Consider the following 16237-nt stretch of genomic DNA (forward strand, 5'->3'; position numbering starts at 1 on the left):
GCACTCGGACAGTTAATACCCTATGGAGACACGTACATGTAGCAATGTACTCGGACAGGTAATACCCTATGGAGACAAGTACATGTAACACTGTACTCGGACAGGTAATACCCTATGGAGACACGTATATGTAACAATGTACTCTGACAGATAATGCCCTATGGAGACACGTATATGTAACAATGTACTCTGACAGATAATGCCCTATGGAGACACGTATATGTAACAATGTACTCTGACAGATAATGCCCTATGGAGACACGTATATGTAACAATGTACTCTGACAGATAATGCCCTATGGAGACACGTATATGTAACAATGTACTCTGACAGATAATGCCCTATGGAGACACGTATATGTAACAATGTACTCTGACAGATAATGCCCTATGGAGACACGTATATGTAACAATGTACTCTGACAGATAATGCCCTATGGAGACACGTATATGTAACAATGTACTCTGACAGATAATGCCCTATGGAGACACGTATATGTAACAATGTACTCTGACAGATAATACCCTATGGATACACGTATATGTAACAATGTACTCGGACTGGTGATACCCCATGGAGACACGTACATGTAATAATGTACTCCGACAGGTAATACCCTATGGAGACACGTAAATGTAACAGTGTACTCGGACAGGTAATACCCTATGGATACACGTACATGTAACAATGTACTCTGACAGGTAATACCATGGAGACACGTACATGTAACAATATACTCTGATAGGAAATACCCCATGGAGACACGTACATGTAATAATGTACTCCGACAGGTAATACCCTATGTAGACAAGTACATGTAACAATATACTCTGACAGGTAATACCCTATGGAGGTAATACCCTATGGAGACATGTACATATACACCTGCACTCGGACAGTTAATACCCTATGGAGACACGTACATGTATCAATGTACTCGGACAGGTAATACCCTATGGTGACACGTACATTTAACAATGTACTCTTGACAGGTAATACCCTATGGATACACGTACATGTAACAATGTACTCGGACAGGTAATACCCTATGGTGACACGTACATGTAACAATGTACTCTTGACAGGTAATACCCTATGGAGACACTTANTGTACTCTGACAGGTAATACCCTATGGATACACGTACATGTAACAATGTACTCTGACAGGTAATACCCTATGGAGACATGTACATGTAACAATGTACTCTGACAGGTAATACCCTATGGAGACACGTACATGTAACATTGTACTCGGACAGGTATTACCCTAGCGAGAAACGTACATGTAACAATGTACTCGGACAGGTATTACCCTATGACTGCAATTTCAATCAGCAACAGCGAGAGTCCACGAGCCCTGGACGATACAGTAGGAATCATAACCAGTTGAAGTCTATCAGTCCCAGGCTGCAATACCAATATGCAGGCATGATAGTCGACCAGCCTAGCTGCTGTAATAACCACTACACAGCACTGGTGGCCCATTAGTCCTGGCCGGACGTAATAGTTTTATGTTTTCATAGTTACTTACCATTTGTTTGGTGTAACTTTTATAAAATGAAAATGTGACAGTCATTTTCTGATTAACACTGTTAAAAATTTGGAGGACGTCGTGATAAAAAGCCGAAGGACAACACACCTGGTGATCGTGCTGTCTAGTAATGGAAAACTCCGATGTAATAATTCCGGACATCTGTAATTGTTATTAAGTCAAGCAGAACTGGAAATAATAGGAATGGGAATAATTAAGGAAACAGTAAAATTTTGCAAATATCAAAAGCTTGTCCACTCTGTATTGCACTATAGCTCTGATTAGCATCTTGCACACCATTGTTACTCAGTAATAGTTCTGCCCTGGTACACAGGGACCTGCGAATTTGTTAAAGCTATAGTGTGGCATTTTTACCGAAAATTGATATAAACCCCTAAAACGTGTAATATTACTCTTAACACCTTATAGTTTAGGTCCAAAGATAGCTGTAACAAATTCTCAGGTCCCTGTGCCCTGGTATACGTTAGCTCGAAAAGGAGCTGCTAAGCCGAAATGTTTGATTACTCTCCAATCACGTTTTATTTATTGACGATTTAATGTATAGAGTCATGTTGTCGATTTATTTCTGGAATATTTTGTCATTTCCTATGAAATTATTCGATCTATAAGCACTTCCTTTTCAAATTGAATGATAGTGATGATAGGTACATAAGCTGACTCAGTGCTCTCACATGCCTGCCAACACTGCCATAGTACATCCGTTCATTCATTAACTTTCACAATTCTTTCCTTCCTGTTTCAGTGTATTTAGCAAGTATATTTAGAGAGTATCTTTAATACCGTTACTTACTGCAAATTATATATTATTCGAACAGACTTATTTTTGCGTAAATTTACAAAGAAAAACGATCGCGAGTCCAAGCCTTTCGTGTTTATATATATACTACAATAGTGCAACGAATATATAGCGAACTTTCTTAAATCCGAGTCCTCACAAATTAAGCCGTTATAAAAATATTTCTAAGTTAAATACTCGTGAAAATTTACGGTTATAAAAATATTGTTTGCATCAAATGGTACACAGGAGCGTAATAAACTCTTTTTCTTATGTGTATGGAAGTTAGGGCTGTAAATAGGAGGGATACCTGATGTTGTGTTAAGGTATTTGTCCACAATGTGTAAACCCAAGAATTACCTAAAACCATATTTCTCATACAAATAAATTTATAATAAGATTCCCTTGCAGGACGAGGCGACCAATGGGGTACATTGTATTCTCTTCTATACGATTCCTATTATTCTTATGAATAATCTGCCTACGGGACACTAAGGAAACTAAAATGGATTAATTGAACTATTTATATAGTTAAAGTAAGGATATTTACTCTATTTCCTACAATTTTCGGTGTTTTGTTTTATGAATTCCGTATTCATTTTGACACATTCAAAGATTTCCCACGACATGTACCTATTTTGGTCATGCATGACATCATATTGTTGATAAACATCCTGTTATGTTCTCTATTTTAGAAGAGCTGTTTTTTGGGATATTTACCGTAACGACATCAATACTTAGACACATAAGAGGCTGTGCTAGATATATTAGAACGACTTGCAGATACTATATTGTAGTAGGGACAGACGATAGTCTATAGAAATGTATGTATTTGTGGTAAGACTACAGCTGATACTGTGTTTTATTTATAATGTAAGCACTGATCGTCAGCATGACAACCTCTGTCAGATATGGTAAGTATTGTACGATTGATGAATGTCGTTTTTCATACATTTGTAATCATTTTCTGTTTTCTATTTGTTGGATGCTTTAAGTCGCGGCAGATTACAATAGCGATATGACAAGGGGTCACGATAAATTAACTTTACCTCTAATTTGTCAAAGAATTTTTGACCGGGGACAAAAATGTTAAAGAGGTCTGTTAGAAGCTTCATATAAGTGTATATCAGCTTATTGTAGACAACTTCTCAATACAGTATTAACTAACAATATATATATCCAAAAATCCAGAATTAATCCAACAAAATTACGTACGTCTGCGCATTCCCAAGCACTTGAGACAGATAAATATCGAAAAGTTGTTCGATCGCTGAGATGTTGTACCTCGTGTAATTCGGTCGAAGAGGTTGAAGATGTTCTTATATGTAATACCTATCCAAATTAAAGAAGTCAATATATAAACAAATATTATCGGAAAAAAACATCTGTGTTTAAATTTACACAAGTATTATGTGTTAGCGCAAGAACCGAGGAGCTATGTAAACTTGGTAAATATATATTTGGAAGCAAATAAGTTGAGAATTTAATTACATATACGTATATGTACTCCATTCTCCACTTTGCACTGTTTGTCGTGCTGTCGTTTATTATGTAATGTGTTAAGGATATTATGTACTGATGAGCCGCAAGGCCTGAAGTTAGTAAAATGAATGGAATTGAATTCATAAAAAAAGCTTTCGAAAGTGTTGTAATGTGGAGGTATTTCATTGATTCTTGTCTCTTTAATGTCTCCCTAGCAGAGGATATTGAACGGAATCTTGCAATAGTCGCGTTGTTCAATCATGTAGCGGGATCCGAAATGTTAGAAATTTCCGAAGCTACAGGGATAAAACACACATTATGTTTATCGGACAAAGCGTGTGATGTAAGCTGTGATAAGTACAATGAAACCTGTGTGATATACCATTGTTTGAACATTCAATTTATTGAAAATAATCGTCCATCTCATCTTTTTTATTTTCTTTCCTTACATTTTTATTTCGTTTAAATTATAATTAGCTGCTAAATAGTGTGAATTTAGCAGACCTCGCTGGTAGGGGGCTCCCCAACCCTTGGGAACCTAAATTTAGGTACAAGGTAGAACTAGAAAATGATATCTATATTATATTTATGTATTTTTATTCATTTTATTTATCACTTTTGTTATTATCATTGTTTAAAGACATAATTTGTTAATGCAGTAAATGTAAAAGAAAACAATCATTTATTATGATATATAATATTAATTATGTAAGCACAAAATCCAGAGAGCTTGTTAGGTAGGGGCTGTCCCAATCACCTGCCCTGTGGTTTGGAACCTGTGATGGTTGGTTTTAATTTATTACGCATTATAACTGTTCTTGACAAAATTATGATATTATGTCTACATGTTTTTACATTAAGATGATTGATCCCTGCTAAGTAACTTAATGTGTTTAGGCTATGTAACTACATTATCTATATAATTGTATAAATGTGACTGTACTATATGACACTATGATAAACAAAATTGATTTGACATGTATTTAAGTTTACCAATAACCAATCATGCATACTTCATTCATTCGTTAAACTGATGTTATCCTTCAGTGTAAAATCTACAAACGACATCAGCTCAGTGAAGTTACAGGTGCATTAAGACCCAAATATTTCATAAAACGAGCGTATGGTAACGAAAATCTGAATCTGAACCGGACGACGCTGAAAGACTGGGCCAATAGGGTCAAAGAGTGCTAAAGTCAACTCATTCACCCCTGAAATTTCATAATGACCTAGTTCAACCATTGAATTGGAAGAGTTCAAATGTGTCTTCAGGGGTGGATGAGTGAACCTTCAAATAACATTTCCTCTTCACTCTGCAGTTAGGTTTGAACCAACCGTTACCGTATGTCAGTACATGACTTAAGAGATGATATCTTATTTTACATAGGACGCCAAAAACTCGTTATTATCTGGATTACCAAAGGGTGATAGTCCGTTGTGTTCACCTACAGGACTTCCTAGTGATACCTTCCTGTTCTAACAGCGGATATAGGGAGGTGTAAGTATGATGAGACTATATAGCTATCTACATGTACTGTAAAAATCAACAGTCTACAATATACACTTTCGTTGTGGTCTGACTTCTGACAGGTTATGAATTCAAATAACAAATCTTTAAAACTGTAGATGACATGTTTATTCCACCAGACGACTGCGTATACCCAGGCAGGAATCACCCTGGAGGGGACCATGGGGCCATTGACCCCTCAAAAATTTTCTTTCAATTTTATGTAGAATGGCCCCTCTTTATTTTGATATTGACTAAAATTGCTGATATGGCCCACTGCTCTCAAATTCAAGAATTTTCCCTGCCCAGGAGCATACCCTATTACACTTCACGAGGGAGCAACTGTGAATTACAATGTATATCAACGAGATCAAACACTACACATGTTCAGTACATATTTTATCGTTTCTGAAAGACACGGGTTTTATGGATTTCATAGGAGGTTTTTGCTCGGATAACGCTCATCCCTCAGTCCTTTGCAAATTTATATACTTTTTTTTTTCAGTTCACATCATTCTTTTGATTTTGTTTTCATTTTACGTCAAACTTGCGTTTTTATTTTGCTGATGGCACGATATTATTGTCTTATGTAAAGTAACCTTTTCTATGTCATTTACTTAAAATATCACACTTTATGCGAAAGACTTAGTTAATTGCATTTTTTGTTTCTCTTACCATGATGTCGTCAGTTTTGATTGGAGAAGAATACCGTACACCGGTTATGTCGATGGATGGGCATGTTGTCCTGGGTTTTCAAGACAAAACACAGAAGACGAGTGCAAAGAGATAGATCAAGGTAATCATATAGGCTTTAACTTAGGGGAAAATGCTATCCTCGAGGGGACCAAGGATACAGCTACCCTCTAATGATGTTTTTCTAAACATTTTCTTCATGTCGGTAAGTATGGATTGTGAAAAGATTCATGTAACACAACTTATAAGTGTTATGAAAATTTACATGAAAATGGGTTCTACTACACCAGAAAATACTGTGAAAATCCATTAAAGGATATTGTGAACAGATTCATCTCGCACAACCAGTAAGTGTTGATATGTGACGTTTCGATGACTAGTACGGTATGTACTCTGTCACTTTCATCTGACAAAATCGTTAACGGAAAGTACCGACGGTTCCCGATTGTTTGATTGATGCCCATTGCATTCTAAGAAAATGACATGAACCGCAGCATTGTATGCTACGTTTTCCTATAATGAAGCGGGCATTCATATTGCCTATGAACCGCATCTAAAAGACTGAAAGACTGCTTATATTTACATTTTTCGTCTTTCTATCTTTTAAAAGAAAGATGTCACGCCATAAATAAATGAGAATCCCACCAAATATCCCAAGAATGTTGAACTGAAGGAATAACCCCATATCTGTTCAATTTATAGTCCGTAGAAACAGCAATCGTTTCACCACCTTTAGCAGTTGGTACTAAATGATGATTATTGACAACGTTTGTTAGTTACTTCACGGCACATTACAAGTAGTCATTTTAAAATGTTCAGATGGTAACGAAACTAGACGTTAACAGGATATTGCTTATTTCCATTAAACCATAGTTAAACAATTGTTTGTTTGAAGTCATCTATTTTTGTAACACTGTACGAGACTTATATAATCCTCTTCAAGACTTTTATTCTTCTGGACTTATCACATGTATAAAAATCTAATCTGACATGGAAACTTTAAAAAAACATATGACACATGTAATTTGTTTTATTGCTTTCAACAAGACTTTTTTTCACCCTGTTATCAGGATGTGAGGAGAACTACTACAGGACTGGAGATCAATGTAGTCCATGTGACTGTAACTGGGAAAATGCGTACCTCGGTTGTGCGAAAGAGTCCGGGGCGTGTTTCTGTAAACCCGGATACCACGGAGCACAGTGTAATTCCGGTAAGTCGGAACACAATATGTTTCATTATTTTAACAGCAGCTGGAAAAAAACACATGGTGTTTTCGAAATCTTCCGAGTAAGAGAGTGCACTCCCACATAAAGCTGTGTGTACAGCAATGATATATTTGGTAAGTTACAATAACGATATAGGATGATGATTAATTACAGTCATTTGACATACGAACTTAATGCAACCTTGCTTGTTTTAGGTAATTTTATCAAAACAAGCAAGGTAATTTGGTTTGTTAACATAATATGTATTTTAAAATAATAAAAATAGTTGCTTTATATTTTTTTTTTTTTACATGGGCAACAAGAAAACGGTGAGGCATACCTATGTTAATGAATTTCACTACCAGTTATCACAGAAGAAAGTCACACATTTGCCCGTAACATATAATGTATTAAGTGATTGTCTTATGAGGTATTCAATAAGCGGATACTAAAGAAACACATTGGTTATACAGGGTTATACGTTTTCGTTTCCTAAAATAATGTCATAGCATACACATTTTTCTTATGTCATTGAACCTACAATATCAGTATGTATATTTATATGCTTTATCTTGACTGTATCTGATAGGGACTGACCAATGACTAAAGCGGCCGCAACTCAAACCTAATCATTGGCTATTATTGATTCATATTTATTGTAGAATGTCGGGATGGCTATTTTGGACAAGACTGTAAATATGAATGTTCTTGTAAGAACAACAGCACATGTAATAAGACGGATGGCCAGTGCCCTTGTTCTATGCCTGGGTGGACCGGCATGAGATGCACAGAAGGTATGCGGTACTAAGGGATGTTTACACTCGTATGGTATTCACATAGGCTATGAGTGCCATGGACCAATTGATGGCGTCATTATTATTATGACGTCATAACTGTTACGTTGGATACCAATGACCCTCCCTCGGCGATGGTTGTTCCATTGAACAAGTATACACGATACATACATTATTTGAACCAAATGCCGAATAATCATAAGTGTAATTGAAATTTCTATGAGATGAACAGATTCCAAATAAAATGGTAAATATAAGTATTGAAATGCTTTCAGTTGGCATTACTAGGCAATATATGTTTGAATGCCAACTGGACAAAGGCAAATCCAACATGAAGTGCTATTTGCTTCGTTGGATTTGCCTTTGTCCAGTTGGCATTCATATTGCCTTTGACCGCCAACTGAAAGCAGTTCAATGCTTAAATGTATTCTGTACAACCATATGTAAATACCAAGTCAAAATATTGAGCAAAGCATTATTTGTGGGAGTCGGTCAAAAATGTTTGAAGTAAATATTATTTCTATAAATTCCGAAACACGTTTTCCTTTCAATTCAAAACGTGCTTCCATTTGCAGCTAACAAATAAAAAATTGTTTCCTGAACATATGATTGTTTTTTGTTGATATTATCAAAACGCCACCATACATTTCTTTATTCGCGGTCGATACCGGGGTATACAGTGGGTGCTTGTTTATTAATAGTCTTCAATACATTATCCTGTGCATTATGTTTTATCTTCATCATCAGTATGACCCCTACATCAGTCAAATGACCAAACGTACTAGATTCTGTCCCGATTTACCGAATCATTATTTCCCTTAAAAATTGCAAGTAATAGGATACTAGAATTGATGATCTGGACCTGAAATGCTCAAATAACTTAAAGTATCCAGACCCCCACGTTCACTTTGCATCATGATGCTGTCTATGTTTAATGTTTACCTTTGATATCCACAGCCTGCTCTGCCAATCGTTACGGAATGTTCTGTGCTGAAACATGTGATTGCTCTCCCTCCCAAAATCGTTTTTGTGATTCAGAGGAAGGATGCATATGTAATCAAGGCTACACAGGAGAGACCTGCAATGAAGGTAAGCAGTCCTCACGTGTTGATTTTGAATAGCGCACTAGGTTATAAGTATATATTTATAGCACATCATCACGTGAGTAGCGTGGTATGTAGTGATTACATTGTATAGAACACTACATAATGTTATACAAATGCTTCACCAATTGTGACGTCGATATTCAAACAATAGACATGATGTCGTGCCACTGTGTCGCTGCATTGATGCATTATATGAACATTGTAATAAAGCAGCCGAAGACTCATTTTTCCCCACTTTTTTGTGATTTTTTTTTATAGATCTTCACGATTTTGTACCTAAGGAGCTAATTCAATTTAACACATAAACTTTGTAAATTTTACAACAATTATTAAACAAGTTTTTCTAACTTATATTATTAGTTATCACTCCTGTGTTCTCGATAGAAGCGTGCATGTGGTCTTTATTATATTACAATTTATTTTATTATATTTTTATTCACTTCGTTTAACAGAATATTATTTATTTATCATTTAAACCGATACCAATTAATCGGCGTGCATTTTCACGAGGATCTTCATATTTTACAAAATACTGTATTGTCACAGAGCTAGAGATTGATCCATTACAAGATAATTTGTTGGACGGCAGAAGTTGTCAACACTATCTGCATACGCTTTATACATGAAATAACCGAAGTCATCTAGCCGCTTTCGTTTATCGCGATCCAAATTGTTGGACCTGTGAGTTGTTCGTTTATGAAATAAGGTCGGACCTAGTAATCTGATGCTGCTTTCAGGCGAGCCTTGACAAAGCCTTGCAAGGCCTGCATAAACATTTGTAGGTCCGTCAGGATTCATACCCGAATACGTTACACTTATAAACAGACAAACCGTTTGTTCCACATAAACGAACAGGACCCAGGTCTTGTGTCAGTGTCTTTCCGTCTGTCAAAATGGTTGTCTCTGTTTCGGAAGCTCTATTTCTGGAGTTTGTTGGATCATTGCATGAGGCGTCTCTCATTCTTTAATTACACAAGAATTTCCCTGTAACGTGTCAATATCGGGTTATTGACATAACCTCGCCACGAACATGATTGTACACCTCAACTATAATTTACACAATACAGAAATAACAACACGAAATTTCAAGAAAAGCATACATGAGTATTACGAAGGTTGGGGCATCTTTAGGGTTAGTGTTCCATATCAACCTAGATTGATAAACTCTTTATCCCCATTACAGTGTGTCCCCCTGCTGACTGGACCTATGGCCCTGCGTGTCGTGAAAGTTGTCTGTGCCAACAGCTGGGAACTGAACGTTGTGACCCCGAGAGTGGAGCGTGCTCATGTAAACCAGGATGGGAAGGCGATTTTTGCACCGAATGTAAGCTTAAAATGGTATTATAAATTCTTGTGTGGCAATGTATAGCTATATACATTGTCATTACAAACAGTAACACAATAACGATATTTCTAGGCTGGATGATTTGGTGCCGTAGGCCATGAGTGTTCGAGACCCGAACAGGACACGAGCCATAAAGTCGTCTTCCTTTGTCCCTTGTGTTTCTATGCTATTTATTCAATTAATAAACACACTGTATCATAGCCACGTGTGTATGTTGATCCGAGGGTTTAAGATATGAACTACCGGTCGTAATTGTACTATGTCTATTGTATAAAATAATGCATATATATAGACGCAAATAAAGTAACGTTTTGCAGTTTTTAAGAGAACAAATAGTGTTTGAGCAAGATTCGTGATTTTCAGTAATCATCATACTTTAAAGAAATAATCATGGTTTGGTGTTTAACAGTAATGGTTTGGTGTTTAACAGTAATAAGCACCAAACAAAAAGCCCTCATATCTTCAGGAACATACCTGCCTTGAAATTGATTTGCACGTTCCACATTGTTGATTTCGGTCCTTTGTAACAAAAGTAAATTCCTAAAAATGCTCTTTTTTCTATTGCGGTCTTATTCATTTCCTCTAGGATTTGGCGTGAGACTGATGAATTCTTGATCATGCAGTGCTGGGTCACGTGGTTTCGTCTCTATATTTTTTTGCGAGTTGGGTGGGTGGTTTTCATTGTAGTTTTTATGCCTGTTAAGTTTATGTTTTTGTACTTTTTACTTAAACTTTCTTGATTAATGAAGTTGTCTTACTTATTTTTCTCCCATTTACCTCCGGCTAGTATGCAGTAATTCGACCTACGGAAAGTCGTGTAATGAGACGTGTCAATGTGAGCTATTTGAGATTTGTCTTCCAACAAATGGTAGTTGTGTTTGTCCGCTGGGGTCCTCCGGGGAGAGATGTGAAATGAGTAAGTACATTCTGTAAAACACAAGTTAAATATCCAAGTAGGCCTGTAATGGATTCCGCCGCTATAGTAACACTTGATAAAGTATAACACGGGTTTGTTATACCTCTAAATATGTATCACAATAGATAATATTGAACAGAGTAGGTTCCACTTTAAGACTACAATGAAGTACATATCTAATGTACGGTACAGTTTCAAATGGCACACAAAGGCAACAATGACAGTTGCTATTTCTTGCTAAACGTTCGGTATTTAAGTAATTACAACAACTGGTGTACCCATTTTCAGTATAATGTGACCGGATGAAATGCTATGTTGGGTGCCTGAGCTATCACTATAAATTCGGTATTAGATTCGTGCTATCGAAGGAGGCAAATACACCAAGATATCGCCTCGCATACGCATACAAATATGTATTCATGCATATTCATGATACATTGAGGCGAGTCCTGAAATGACCATACAATGTTATAGGACGCTTAACATAATAAAACTAAACCAAAACCAAACTTAAATCGGTATATTTAAACTGCGCCAGGATACAGTATGATGCATTAAAACCTTTTTACCCGATTCAGAAGGCGTCCAACATTATATCATTAAACCTCTAATTCATTATAGTGATTGATGTTTAGGTAACTACATGCATTTCGTCATTTTATTTATCACAAAACTGACCAATTTTACAATGTCATACGGCCATGTCATCAATATGGTATTACACATGTATAATAAAACCACAAGGTTTTGTTATTAGTCAAAACCCTGGGAACATATTCCTACGCCACCAAAGGTACCACTTTTATTAACACAAACATTTACTGTTATTTTTAATGAATGTGAAATGTTTATTTTTTTATTATTATTTTCATTGCATTAAAAACGGTTCATCATTTTAAAAAAAAAGAGAGAAAAAACCTACTTTGGACTATGCGGAACGATAATATTATGATTGTAGTACTTTGGTTTTAACTATATAGAGTCAGCTGAAAACAAATCATTGTGTCTGATTTTGTTCTTCTTCAAAATATGAATGTTATGTGATATACAGAATCTTAAATTCGTGTCAATATTATATTGAATTTATTAAACTCTTTCAATAAATTCAATATGACATTGACATTCATATAAGATCCTCTATGTATCAGTAGGAAAGTATTGTGTTCATAGAAATATGGTATAAGAGAATGAAATGAAGCAATGATACAACTATCTATAAACACACATATTCTGTTTCAGACTCAAATGATACTACCGTAATTCTGCGTGACGGAGGTCACAATTTTCCTTTGGTAGCGATGGTATCTGTTATCTTTCTGACACTTATCCTGGTCGCTGTCACAACTGGTATATTCATACTAGCAAGGTAAGTCATATGTCAACATGTAACAGCTAAGGACTATGAGGTGAAAATACTGCCTTACTGGCAAACTAGCTTTTCCAGTGATGCAGTATAACCTGGGGACCCGCTCACTAGTTCAGTAGTTGGATGGGTGACCGCCCGCACGTTACATTTGGTGGCAGCGGTGGGATAGTGTAACAGTTAAAAAGTATGAGAGAAAAATATCGCCATACTGGCAAGCTAGCTTTTTGAGTGGTGCTGTATAACCCAGGGACCCACTCACTAGTTCAGCAACGTCGAGCTTGGACAGTAGTTGGATGGGTGACCGCCCGCACGTTACAAATCTACACGTCAACAACACATACCTTGTGCTTCCACTGTAGACGTCAAAACACAGTTTGCATTAGAATTCTAAACAGATTTTTAAACGACAACACATGGTTTTAATAACGAGATATATTATTTTTCTGTTTCTTGTTCAACGCAATTCATATCATGTGGGTTCTACTAAAAAAAGTATACACCTTTAAAATCAATAGAAAATCAATGTGTCCTTGCTGTTGTGCCATAACCTGAAAACTTGATACCCACGAAAATTGAATCTCGCGAAAATGACTACATTAAGTAATAACTGAAAAGTAGAGACTGAAGGGACTGTGAATAAAAAACGCATTCATTGTCGAAAAGTAAACATCCCCTGTCCTAAACAAACATTATATACGTAAATAAAATTAATTTTGCTTATCTTTTGTATTTTAATGTGTTTGTTTCCGAATGACGACATTTACACTATGAACCATAAACCACCATTCGATACATATTTAAGCATTGAACTGTTTTTGTATGGTATTTATGATCTATTTGAATGACACAGCTTTGCAAGCAAATAACATAATGCGCTAGCACTTATATTTACGTTTTCTCTACCACTTATGTTCTTTTTTAACTTACAATTTATTTTTAAAATTCCCGCCTTTTCGACAGTCCACACAAATTAGTTCAATAGTTGGAACAGCGTGTTGTCGCGTTCTGATTGGCAAACAAAGTAGTACTTTGAAAGTTTAACAAACACTTCAATTTTATTCCACAATTCAGTATCAATACAATTGCGTTTTATGTGTCTGTAGGGTGATTTAAGTTTATCAATAGAACTCTGAGCTGAAAGTTAGATTTGAAATTGTTTCGATTTTTCCCCGGAACAAATTTTGCGCATGGATAAATACAGTGAACACCGTAAATCCGATATTGCCCTCCACGAGGGAGTTGTTTTTGGAAGTTAAATGAGCAAAGAGAAAAGTTCGAATTTGTGAAGAATCCAGACGTGAATTTATGTGTTGATTGTATGGGAATCTGACTACAGTCGGTATATTCTATAATAGCCTCATTATTTCAAATGTCATCAGGAACCGTGGTTGCGAGACGCGTAAAACTGATAGCGTTTGAACTGAGTGATCTTGCGACGGAGCACAGGGGTTCGTTACAAATGTCTGAAATGTTTATGTGTGCTGTGATTCATATCAGTAGGTCTGTAACATATGTGTCAGTAGGTCTTTATAATATGTGTATTTCAGACATTTGTAGTTTATCAGTGCAGTATAACAGACGATATCTCTGATAGTGTTAAAATTGTTTCCATTGCTGGCATTGGTGATTTCAACCGATGTGCATTTTGTACGATATGGCAGACATTGGTCTTGTTTTTGTTGTAATAAAGTTTTGTGATCTTTTCTTTTTTCTTTTGCACATAAATTTACAATGACATTGTCAAGTCTCACAATGCCCAGTGATATTTCAGCAGCCGTCATGTTTATTTATATTGGATATTGTACTTCCGGTCAGTGTTGTATTAATACGCTAAGAATTGTGTCTCGTGCTGCATGATAATTCAAGTCCGATCAACGACACAGCTTTCAAAGAGGCTACATAGTGACAATGCCATGCAAATGTAAATATATTGTTTTAAACATAGAGTTCGAGCGATATTTTATTATCAAAAAGATTTTGTGTAACAATCTGGTATGTCAGGTCATGTGTTATATCCCTTGATGATAAGATAGACCATTCATGTAGTAAAGAATAGAAAGGGGACCCGGCCAGACAAGCATGCCCGACTGTAATTGTACATCGTTGTGATGAACTAATCATTATATCTTTATCGTAGCATTGATAATACGGACATTTTTACACTCAAAACATGTGAGAGAACATGTGCTTATTGCTTTTTTACTTTCTCTTTCACTTCTTCAGACGATTTCGGAGCCGTAAACAGCTGAAAAGAAACGAATCCAGTAAGTTTTATGTTAAGATAAAAACATGAATTTACAATGTATTAGTTGTATTGAAACAGGCATTTAAATTAAAATATCAGAAAATTGATAATAATCAGGTTTGATGTTTTAATGGGGCTGTTCAAGGGGGACTACTTATGGAAAGTATTGCAACTAACTATAACATACAAGTTCGATAATGTATAAGCCATTAACTATGTTTTTCTGCAGCATAAAAATAACACATAGAGAAACTACTACACAGTGATATTCCCCATACCTTATCAAGTTTAAAACACGTATACATCCAAAGGAATGTAGTATAAGTATATGTTTTTCACAATACTTTGCCTCTTACAGTTCCACCAACACCAGAAAATGAGCACTACTCCAACATTGCTAACGGCATATGTGTTGCTCCTGTCAATGACCATTACAACTCCCTACACGAGCCCCTGCCAGAACAAACATCAACTAATCACAATATGAAACCGTATGACCAAATGAAAATGATATCTGCAAGGGAAGGAATGTACGACAGCTTTCACGTCAGTCAAGTTGATATGGTGATAGGCGAAGAATATGACAGTGTCAGGATGTCTGATCCAAAAGCCTCTAGTCAATATGATCACACGACAACTAATGCTGACAGAGTGAACAGGAAGATAGCAAACGTGGCTGGTAGTAATTACGACAACTTTGTTCCTGTAAATACAAAAAACAGTGACTCATAGACAAATACCGGAATCAGTGACTCATAAACAAATACCGAAAACAGTGAGGCATAGACAAGGTTATAAATCTGTGTAACTGTAAACAACAAAACCAGTGACGCATAGACAAGATTATAAATCTGTGTACCTGTAAATACAGACAACACTGATGCATAGACAAGATTATAGATAGGTGTACCTGTTAATACAGACACCACTGATTCATAGACAAGATTATAGATAAGTGTACCTGTTAATACAGACAACACTGATGCATAGACAAGATTATTAATCTGTGTACCTTTAAATACAGACAACAGCAATGCAAAGACAAGATTATAGATAAGTGTACCTGTAAATAAAGATAACAGCAATGCATAGACAAGATTATAAATCTGTGTACCTGTAAATACAGACAACAGCAATGCAAAGACAAGATTATAACTCTGTGTACCTGTAAATAAAGACAACACTGATTCATAGACAAGATTATAGATAAGTGTACCTGTTAATACAGACAACACTGATTCATAGACA

The 16237-nt window shown here is 35.9% G+C and overlaps 1 protein-coding gene across 2 annotated transcripts; it reads left to right on the top strand.

Moving 5' to 3' along the window:
- The first annotated feature begins 3121 nt into the window (after window positions 1-3121).
- On the top strand, window positions 3122-15743 carry LOC110453155 (platelet endothelial aggregation receptor 1-like). 2 transcript variants are annotated; one of them, XM_021502003.1, is made up of 11 exons: window positions 3122-3243; window positions 5199-5309; window positions 6008-6114; window positions 7082-7222; window positions 7880-8011; window positions 8969-9100; window positions 10301-10441; window positions 11250-11378; window positions 12618-12744; window positions 14968-15008; window positions 15348-15743. In XM_021502003.1, the coding sequence occupies exons 1-11, from the start codon at window positions 3152-3154 to the stop codon at window positions 15719-15721; spliced, it is 1527 nt and encodes a 508-aa protein (XP_021357678.1). In that variant the 5' UTR covers window positions 3122-3151; the 3' UTR covers window positions 15722-15743. The 2 variants fall into 2 exon arrangements, with proteins under 2 accessions (XP_021357678.1, XP_021357679.1); XM_021502004.1 differs by lacking the exon at window positions 5199-5309.
- The last annotated feature ends 494 nt before the right edge of the window (window positions 15744-16237 follow it).

The sequence above is a fragment of the Mizuhopecten yessoensis genome, unplaced genomic scaffold (genome assembly GCF_002113885.1).
Source record: "Mizuhopecten yessoensis strain PY_sf001 unplaced genomic scaffold, ASM211388v2 scaffold7147, whole genome shotgun sequence".
Lineage (NCBI taxonomy): Eukaryota > Metazoa > Mollusca > Bivalvia > Pectinida > Pectinidae > Mizuhopecten > Mizuhopecten yessoensis.

What these genes read in the sequence shown, in the direction of transcription:
- LOC110453155 (XM_021502003.1), top strand. Translation starts at nt 3,152, where the DNA reads ATGTATGTATTTGTGGTAAGACTACAGCTGATACTGTGTTTTATTTAT. An exon ending in AGGAGAGACCTGCAATGAAG is followed by an intron (nt 9,101 to 10,300) that starts GTAAGCAGTCCT and finishes TCCCCATTACAG; the next exon opens with TGTGTCCCCCTGCTGACTGG. An exon ending in GCTGAAAAGAAACGAATCCA is followed by an intron (nt 15,009 to 15,347) that starts GTAAGTTTTATG and finishes TGCCTCTTACAG; the next exon opens with TTCCACCAACACCAGAAAAT.